The 10,846-nt window shown below is 43.4% G+C and overlaps 1 protein-coding gene across 1 annotated transcript; it reads left to right on the top strand.

Moving 5' to 3' along the window:
* The first annotated feature begins 6,659 nt into the window (after positions 1–6,659).
* Positions 6,660–8,263, top strand: LOC138191172 (uncharacterized). The gene is made up of 3 exons (XM_069137368.1): positions 6,660–7,086; positions 7,138–7,794; positions 7,908–8,263. Exons 1-3 carry the CDS (start codon positions 6,660–6,662, stop codon positions 8,261–8,263), a joined length of 1,440 nt encoding a protein of 479 aa, XP_068993469.1.
* The last annotated feature ends 2,583 nt before the right edge of the window (positions 8,264–10,846 follow it).

Below are 10,846 nucleotides of genomic sequence, written 5' to 3'. Positions count from 1 at the left end.
TTTTTCGCTGAAGAATATTGCATACGGTTGTTCCCGAATTTTCGGTAATGTGTGTGAGTCACATCGTTGTTTACCCATAAAAGGGACTGTGTCAGCGTAGAGCGGTCATTCTAGAGCAAGATTTGCAATTCTATCTTTATCAAGTGCGTGATCGAAAGAAGAAGAAACATGGATTCTGAAAAGTGTTTGAAATTAATTCAAAATATGGAAACGGCGTTCAAGATTTTATCTAAAAAATCGTCACCGGCAGAGATTGCAAAATGGATTCGATTCGGAACCCAAAATATCAGGCTTTTGAATAAAATCTTACGCAACAACGCCTCAACGATCGGGGAGAAGACAAGAATTTTGACCACAATTGGAATACTGAAATCGTTGACAGTCAAATTTCAACAGTTTCAAAAAGTGGGTGACGGATTACGAAACCGACGAAGAAGCGATCGAGTACGGTGGGAAGATTTGGAGACAGCTTTCGAGAGCCGAATTCGTACGGGAGCCATTATCAATCTGCGGCATAAAGATTTGAACAGGTTTTTGGAAGATGCGAAACACCTTGTCGTTGCAAGACTGAAGAAAATGCTACGAAAAGTGGGAAGTTTAAAAGCAAACTGTGTCTTGTATTGTAAATTCAATATAACGAAAAACACTGAACTTGTTGAGGAAATGAAATATTTTAACACGAGAAACCAGATCATCCTCCAGCCAGCTGACATACACGGGTGGTTCGAAGAGCACGTAAAGCAAAAAGTGTTGGCCAACGTGGAAGATTTTCAAGAGAGAGACTCTGGTTGGTCGCTGACCGAAATAATCAATTTGACTGTAAATATCAACAAGTACGTGCCACTGCGTGGCGGTGTGTTCACATACACACCACTGCCCAAAGATATTCAAGATAAAAAGGCTGTCGTCAACATCCGCAACAGAGACGCGTATTGCTTCCTCTGGTCGGTCACCGCAGCCCTCTTTCCAGCCAACAACAATCCCAGCGAAATCACTTCGTATCCACATTTCAGCTCAGTGCTACAATACGACGGTTTGCATTTTCCAATATCTTTAGACCAGATTCCAAAATTTGAGAAACTTGACAAACTTTCAAATAACGTTTACGGTATAGATAGTGCGGAAAAATAAAAGCGCAGTGAAATTGTACTCATTTATTTAAGTCGAAACAAGTCTGATAAGCCTACAATCCATCTTTTAGTAATAGAGTCTGAAAACGACGATAACGATGATGGTATGGAAAATATTGAAAAGAATGTAACACATCATTTTGCATGGATTCGGAATTTATCGCGGTTGACAAGTTCCCAAATTTCTAAACGTAATGGTCGTTCTTGGTTGTGCGATGGGTGTCTATCACACTTCCAATCTGAGAGGTGTTTGTTCAAGCACAATGTAGATTGCATGAATTTGAACAAAACCAAAGTTATCTTACCAGCAGAAGAGGACAAGATTCTCAAATTCAAAAATTTTCAACACAAAGAAACCGTTCCGTTCTGCGTTTACGCAGATCTAGAATATTTACTGCAGCTCACACATGAAAGTTTTAGGGAAAATAGAACAATTTATCAGAAGAATCTTCAGTATAGTATAGCTTACTATCTGTATTGTGCGTTTGACGATTCGCTTTCATAATTCAGAATTAATCGCGGGGAAACTTGCATTCAATGGTTTGTGAATGAGTTGAAGGAATTGGCACATTCGTTAGAGGGATACTACAAGACTGTTGTACCGATGGAATCATTAAATTTCAATCAGATCAACGAATTTGATTTATCGGCGGTCTGTGATATTTGTGAAAAATCTTTTACGCCCACAGACGTGAAACATCGGGATCACTGTCATTTCACGGAAAAGTACCGTGGTGCTGCTCTCCGAAGATATAATCCAAATGACCATAATTCGCACACTATCCCAGTGATATTCCACAATCTGTCGGGTTACGATTCGCATTTTCTGATCAAAGCCCTGGCAACGTCATTCGAAGGTAATGTTAAACTATTACCTGTTAATAAAGAAAAGTACATTTCCTTCACTAAATTCGTTAAGAAAACGGATGTAACGTTCCGTTTCATAGATTCGTACCGTTTCATGCCTAGCAGCCTCGACAAATTATCATCGTATCTGGACGATTGTCAAAAAACAATAACACGTGAATTCTGCAGTAGCTTGAACAAATTTTGGTTATTGACTAGAAAAGGTGTCTTCCCGTACGATTACATAGACTGTTGGAAGAAGCTCGAGGAGAAACATTTACCGGTGATCTCCAAAGCTTTGATCATTTGAACGAGGTTGTCGATTTGTTTTTGCAACACGCTGAATTTTCGTCTTAAGGTTTTTAAAGTTACAGCATTGTTCGGCTCTGCGGGATCTGCGACATTGCACAGTCTCTTGTTCCGTATATCGTAATGCCCGTCCGCTGTTATTTGAAACCCGACACCCGGAGGACCGCGAGTGCTCGCATCTGTGTTTTTATTCAGCTGACGTCCAAACACGTCGACGCTCATCTCGAAAATGATTGCAGAGTCGACGAGAATTGGCTAATAAATGATTCCGGCTTCCCGTAATTCTTCCAGAATCGACATAATTTCGTTGTTGTGACTTGTATTCCCAGCCGCTTCAGATGCTATGAGCAAACGAAGACGTTCCACCAGCTCGTTGGCGTCGTCCCAGAAAATCTAATCTGTTTTAACACCTTGGCGAGTAACCCAAGCCTGAGGTAGCAGAACACCTTTGCCCTTACGCTTCGACATCTGTGACGATTTATTGAGCAGCTCAGCAATTAAATGCTTGAATTTGGCGCTCTGAGCGTTTCGGATAGGCTCGGTGGCGCTATAATACTTTCTGTGAGCATTTGTTGCGAGAAAGATATTTCTGTAATTCTCCCTGTCGTTGCGGGTAACGTAAGCGCTGTTGGGCGTCTTTTTAAACAGCAGCTCCAGCAGTCCTTGAGTTTTCGGATATAGCGTGCCGCCATTGCGAACAGAATCGCGCTCGAAGCTTATCGGTGAGTCACCAACCATCAGCCCGGCAGTAGAAAGACTCCGTACCCCGTACACGGTATCCAACTCGTGCTGTCTTTGGTTATCGTTGAGCATCTCAAGATATTCATCCTCTGATCTCACCGACGATTCCGTGACGGTTTGATCCTCTTCCTCTGCAGTTGCAAGAGAATCTTCTGCTTCCATTTCGTTCTTCGGCTCATCCTTCGTTTCAGTTTTGAGTTCTTCCTTCACCTCTTCCTTGACAAGTTTCGTGCCTCGAGAAACATTGACTAATTCCTGGAGCGGGGTTGCCACAGGTTTAAAGACATCCTTCATTGTTTCCTGCTGCGACTCTTTTCCCGTCTTGAGGATTCTGTACTTACGAGGAATCGCATTACTCACTTGAGCGATACGATGCAAGACTTTTTTATTCTTACGAATTTCCTGCATGTTTACACAACTAGTTCTGGAAAGCTACTGTTCCGTCGCCTTCGAAGATCGTGTATTCTATTTTTTTGTCATGTTTATGAAATTGTCAAATCCCCTCCTATACCGACCATTACCGAGCTCTCTATCCTTGTCGATCACTACGAACCCATATTTGTCACCGTTCCAGCATGTCGCACACAAGTCTTTAAACTCTACGTACGACATATCGGTGTTTACATGATCGTTGTAGACATGTCTCAGATTCATCTCGTCTTGTTTGAATAAGACCAGCAAGTTAGTGTTGTCGCGCAGGAGATGCTTAGGGATTCGAGCGTACGTCTGACAAAGATAGAAACAGTCTACGTCGTGATGCCTACCCATACAAATGTACGCGCGTATGTTATCTTGCTTCTGGCACGCTACGTCATTGAATATCATGATCGAGTTAGGTTGCGTCTCGTTCGGTGCAATGACGTGCTCATGCTCGCTAAAGGGGTAATACTCAACACTGTCGACATTTTCGAGCACTTGACTGAGAAACTTGTATTTCGGTTGATTGAGAGATTTTGAGTAAACGTACAGGTTTTCGAACCTCAAACCGTTCGGATGCGTTATAAGCGCAAATAATGCGTTGGTTTTGCCACAGTTAGATGGTCCGCAGAATACCGCACGTACACTACTCGGCAACAATTCGCCATGACGTTTTTTCCGGTTTGTACTTCGCTGCGTAAATTTGTCAAAATTCATCACGGGCAGCTTGATCGATTGTGTCTCGAACTTCATCTCAAACGTGACTGTCTGGATTTTCTATAAATGCATCGTTTATAACAACTCTCTCAGTCGCGAAGCGGACATGATTGTGCACACAAGTGATCGTAAACGATCGTCAAAAAAGCGATCAAGTGGGAAAGGTTTGGTAAATAGCATTATCAACAAACTTCCGATCAAGTTGCATGTTCCCGGTTACCAATACTGCGGTCCTAGCACCAAGTTGACGAAAAGACTTGGGAGAGGCGATTTCGGTATCAATCCTCTCGATGCAGCGTGTAAGGAACACGATATAGCGTATTCGAAAAATCGTGAGAACCTTGAAGCTAGAAGCGTTGCGGATAAAATATTAGCCGAAAACGCCTGGAAACAGGTTCTTGCGAAGGACGCAAATTTGGGTGAGAAGGCAGCCGCTTGGGCTGTAGCTAACACGATGACGGTGAAAACAAAGTTAGGCATGGGGTGTCGAAAACCTAAGAACGTTTCCTTGAACAAATTTATACGAGCGGCAAAACGGTCTATGATTCGAAGCTACGACGCGAAAACGAGCATCAAATCTGCACTCAAAGGTGCTCGAGAAGCAGTGAAAAAAGAAGGTGGTAAACATAATGTCCGATCACCGCTCGTTCTACCGGTACTCTCAAAAGTTGGCGGATTTCTACCTTCTCTTATACCTATTTTTGCCGGTCTCAGCGCTACGGGTGCGTTAGTGGGAGGTGATGCGGGTATAGCAAAGGCTGTAAACGATGGGAGCGCGGCTAAACGAGAATTGGAGGAAAGCAAACGGCATGACAAAGCGATGGAAGCGATCGCCTTCGGTAAAGTTCTGCATCTCAAAGCTCATAGAAAGGGTTTCGGTATTCATCTTTCAAAAAACTAAATGTGAAGCTACCACCCCGAGCGTTGACCGACTGGGATTTGCTGAAGTATGCAAAAATCATGAAAATTCCATACTTCCGAGGTGTCTTTATGCGCAACGAAATGCCCAAAACCGGGCCACCAAAAAACGAAACAGCTGTAATCAATCTCAACGATAAAGACGGTCCTGGAACACACTGGGTTGCATATAAGAATCGCGGCAGCGATGTAGTTTACTTCGACAGTTTCGGTCATCTTTAACCGCCGTTAGACCTCGTGAAATATCTCGGTGTTGGTAGCGTTAAGCACAACGACGAAAGGTATCAGGATTACGGTACATTCGATTGTGGACACTTGTGTCTGAAATTTCTAAGCGATGAGCTATATAAACATGACACGTAATTTAATAACGTCAGCGGAGCACTTGCAGTCATGAATGATTCGTTTACATTAACGATATCGGGAACGTCTTCGATTCTCGAAGCGCAATATTTTCCTCCGATCGAACTTGCTCTGAACAAAAATTATGTTCTCGATCTCGTTGAACTGTTAACCTTCAATTCCATTCCCAACGTTCATGTCGGTCACAATAAAATATACGTAGCCGATAAGGTAGTCACTATATCCACTGGCAGCTACGAAATTGAGGATATTGAAAAGTATGTTCGAGACGCGTTAAAAAATACCAACATTGAAATCAGCATAAAGCCTAACATCAATACTGTAACGTTCTTTGACGTTACGGAAATAAATATGGATCCGCGAGTTTAATTATCAAGTCGAAATCAAAAGCGTGAATAAAATATTGTAAAAAAGCTTTAATTGTGTAATATGTGTTTCTCGTTTAAAGTCTGAAACAAGACTGTTTTTACAATAATGTTGGTTGACGCAGCAACCTCATTCTTTTGAAAGACATAAGATGTTTATAAACGTCTTTTATCTATGATGACTACTAGATCATCAAAGAGGGGGCAAAACGGGTGATTTCACCCTTTGTAACAATACGTTATGCAGCAAAATCAAATGTAACCATATCGTAAATTTGGAACCTGACGATTCTATTGGTCAGCTTCTCGGATTTACACCGCGCGTATTGGCAGCTAACCAAACTCACCATTCGGATGTGCCTGTAACTATACTCAAGGTCAACGCGTTGCGAGTCGAATGCAACATTACAACGGGCGCCTACGTCAATGTACATAAAGTGCATACTATTCACGAATTTTTCCCTATCGTGCTACCGGGATATAAGATCGTGGAAGTACCGTCGCACATCATTCACCTTCCGATCACCGTCAAGACCATAGATCACGTCCAGCTTCGGTTAGTCGATCAAGACGGAGATCTGGTTAATTTTCGTGGAGAAGTTATAACTGTGAGACTGCACATCAAATCGCAATGAAGGATGGGTATTGTATATGTATAACAGATTGTCCAAAAAGAGTTATGGTAGTCAGTCAGCATGTCCCGATCAAGTCAGTCATCGATCGATTCCCGAACCGCTAACACGTTGAAACGTGGAGTTCCGGATAGCTCTGGGTTTAAAGCTGACACATTTTAGAAAAGGAATTTCCGACAAATGAAACTGCGATTCTGCTGTTTCGTTGCATGCTTTGTACCATGGAGGAGGAAATCTTGAGCATTCAAACACCTGTCGTCTTTGACAAATCAATCGCCCACCAAGAAATACACGCACACAAACCGTACGCATCGTCAACTATCAACAACAGCAATGAGATTCGAATCACCGTTCAGCATCAGGATTTATGCGTATTACCGAGCAAGAGATCGCTGCATATCTCTGGAAAATTGCTCAAATCGGACGGCACTGCAGCAGCGATCACAACTTTGGTCAATGACGCCATCTGCCATTTGTTCGAAGATGTACGGTACGAACTAATCGCCGTAGGAATTGATAAATGTAAAAACGTTGGTCTGACCAGCCTGCTGAAAGGTTTTGCTTCGCTCAGCCCTGGTCAAAGTTGGTTTATGGAAAATGCTGGATGGCTCGATGTTCAGGAAACGAAAAAATTAACTGATGCCGATGGCAACTTTGACGTAGTTATTCCCTTGAGCATGATATAGGGCTTCGCTGAAGACTATCGCAAGATCGTCGTTAACGCGAAACACGAGCTGATTCTTACAAGATCAAAAAGTGATTTGAATGCCACCGTTCAAAATCAAGTCGAAGACTTTAGAATCGTGATCAATCAGGTGGAATGGTTAGTACCCTATGTGAAGCTCTCGGATCAACGAAAAATCGCACTGTTGAATTTCATTGAAAAAGATACACCAGTCTCCATGAGCTTCCGCAGTTGGGAGTTGTACGAATATCCTTTGCTACCGGCAACCACGAAACACGTTTGGACTGTGAAAACATCAACCTATTTGGAAAAACCGCGATTTGTCATGCTCGGTTTTCGAATGAATCGAAAAAACAAAGCCGGCAAAAATGCCAGTCATCTTGATCACTGTAACATTACTGACGTCAAGCTCTTCTTGAATTCCGAGTATTATCCGTACGATAACCTGAACTTGGACATGAGTCAAAATCGCTTTGCATTACTGTGCGAGATGTACGCAAACTTTCAAGCCACCTATTACGGCAAAGAACCCGAGCCTCTGTTGACGAAGAGCGAATTTCTACAGTACGAACCTCTGATTTTCATCGACTGTTCGAAACAAAACGAGGCTCTGAAATCTGGACCGGTAGATATTCGTATCGAATTTGAGGCTGAAAATAACTTTCCTACCGGTACATCTGCCTACTGCTTGATTTTACATGATCGTATAATTGAATATAACCCGCTGAGTGGTGGGGTGAGGAAATTGGTATAAAAACCTTGAACGTTGTGACAATCGATTCAGTATTTTTCACGATGGAGTTCGTAGTCGACGTACAAGGATTCAGAAGACCGGGTCCCGGTTTTACACCAAAAGAGTTGGCAGTTGTGTCACTCAACGAAGATACCAACCCGTCAATTTTCCTCTTCGAACCTCCGTACGATTGGAATTATTTACTCGCTCCATTCAAAAGCGAAAATCTGTGGCTGTCACGGAATTATCATAGACTATCCTGGGAAGGTGGTGATTTACCTTTCGAGAAGCTCGACCTCACCATCGAATGTATGTCGCTGCGTAAGGCTTCAACAATTTACGTTAAAGGTTTGGAGAAGAAGAGTTGGCTGCAGAAAATTCTGGGTAAAAAGTTGAAGTTGATTTGATGGATTTGGGTTGTCCGTCGTTGCAAAAATTGAATAAAATGTCAGACACGAATTCAAACTGTACGCATCACGCTATATTACGTCCAAACTGTGCAGCTCAAAACGTATTGTTACTGCGAAATTTCTTACTCAAACACTAAAGACAATCGGTATCTACTTAAACAGTTATTCATTCTCATTGCCTGAAGCATGGGTACGATACCGTCGAGTACGAACACTCATATATCAACATTACGAATTTCATGTAAAACTTTAATCTTAAGATGTTTTTTTTTAATAAAATATTTTGCATCGTCAATATCAACCGTTATTTCAGAACCTCTATCCCGATAAGTAAGAGTTTATTTCAGAACCTTCCGAAATTCAACGTCGCACCGCAATCCTTTGTCCGCAGGCCGCTCGCGGTCAAGTCGAAACTTGTCGGACGATTCCGAGTATTGTTTTTCGTCGAACGATTCCGAGAATCTTCCAGGGTCAGAAAAGGTCTTTCTCACGGTCCCGGACCGCTCGCCGTCAAGTCGAAACTTGTCGAACGCATTGTTTGTCAGCCTACATTCGTTCAGGCTCGAAGCAGCCGCATACAAATTTCAGAACCTTCCAGAATTCGACGTCGCACCGTAATCCGTTGTCCGCAGGCCGCTCGCTATCAAGTTGAAACTCGTCGGACGATTCCGAGTATTGTTTCCGTCGGACGATTCCGAGAATTGTTTGTCTAAAATTCGTTCAAGCCAGAGCGGGTCTTTCGGAATTAAACGTCGCACCGAAATCCTTTGAACGCATGCCGCTCACCGTCGAGTCGAAACACGTCGGACGAATTGTTTGTCAGTCTAGATTCGTTCAAGGCCGTGAGAATTTTCTCGAACCTTCTGGAAGCTCTCAAAACCTGACACACGCCAGGATTCTCGATCGAACGCTCGAGGATCTACGGGGACCGCTCGAACGCCTGAGGATTCACGGAGTGCGCTCGGTAATGCAGTTATCGATCCCGCTCGATGAGCATGATTTTCTTTACCGACAAAGAACACAACTTATCCCACAAGGGGCAACACCACGGCAATCTCAGGCATTTTGTTCCGACGATCATGGTCATTTGGAGGATTTTTTACCGACAATCATGGTTATACGGGAGATTTTCTTACCGACGAACGGTCGGCAGAGCACGTTTTATCTCACGAGAGTGGGGGTAACTTTCAAGGGTTTGCGTCTGGGATGCATATATAGGCGGATTGGTCGGCTTAGTCAGTAAAGAGGGTGTTTCTATCCAGAACCCCCCTTGTTATACTACTCACTGGCATGGACTATACGTTGTTACGACGCAGTGAATACCAGGAAATAGGCAGTCCGCCGCTGCGAGAGACCTTGAACACGTTCGAAGGATTCGGAAGTACGCGAGTGAAGTTGGACGGAGTTTTTCGTGCTACGGTGACGATACAAGGAGAAGACTACGATGGAGACATCTTTGTTATCCCAGAATACGCTATGAGTCACCTCATGCTGGTGGGGAAAAAGATCACGAGACAAATGAAAGTGGTGATACGAGGAGGGTTAATCACAATCACAAAGTTGCATACAAACAAAAGTCGAGACGACGGACTCGAACGAAAGGAAATTGCAGCAGAAGAGACGGACGACGTATTTCGCGAGCTGAGGTTAGTGAATCTCATCTAGACTAGGTCAGTTGATGTTAACGATCGATATCGTGAAGAAATTGAGGAGATCATCGAAGGTCACGCGCCGAAAGAAGAGGTCGTGACGGACGTCGAGACGAAGATCGTGCTCCAGGATGACACGCCGGTTCGTTTGAGACCTCGACAACTTGCTGTAAAAGAAAAAATCATCCTCGACAAACAAATCGACGAATGGTTGAAAGAAGGGGTTATTCAGCCGAGCAAGAGTAAATATTCGAGTCCAGTCGTGATTGTACAGAAGAAGAACAACGAATATCGAGTATGTGTCGATTATCGTCAATTAAACAAGAAGATAGCGCGGGATCGTTTCCCGATGCCACTTATTGACGATCGGATCGATGCTCTCGCAGACGCAAGGGTGTTTTCAGTGCTCGATTTGAAGAACGGGTTCTTCCATGTTCCCGTTACACTGGAAAGCCGAAAGTACACATCGTTCGTTACACCAGACGGACAATACAAATTCGTAAAGACACCGTTTGGATTGTGTAAGAGTCCAACATCTTTTTTACGATTCATCGACGAAGTATTTCGGGATTTAATCCGGCGAAATATTGTTTGCACGTACTTTGATGATTTAATTGTGCCGAGCAAAGATGAAGACGAGGCCCTGGCCAATCTGAAAGAGACGCTGAAAGTTGCGGCAGAGAAGAGGTTATCCATCAACTGGAAAAAGTGCGCGTTCCTAAAGCGTCGCGTGGAGTATCTTGGACATATCATCGCTGGAGGGACCGTCGGTCCTTCGCCGTCCAAAGTCAAAGCAGTCAAGAGTTTTCCGAAGCCTACGTCGAAGAAAGCAGTACAGAATTTTCTCTGTCTGACCGGTTATTTCCGGAAATTCGTCCGTGATCACTCAAAGATCGCAAAACCGTTGTCAGAGCTGTTAAAAATCAATCAA

This window comes from Neodiprion pinetum, chromosome 6, assembly GCF_021155775.2.
Source record: "Neodiprion pinetum isolate iyNeoPine1 chromosome 6, iyNeoPine1.2, whole genome shotgun sequence".
NCBI lineage: Eukaryota > Metazoa > Arthropoda > Insecta > Hymenoptera > Diprionidae > Neodiprion > Neodiprion pinetum.
Note: the sequence above shows the minus strand (reverse complement) of the source record. Positions and strands in the feature narration are given on the sequence as shown.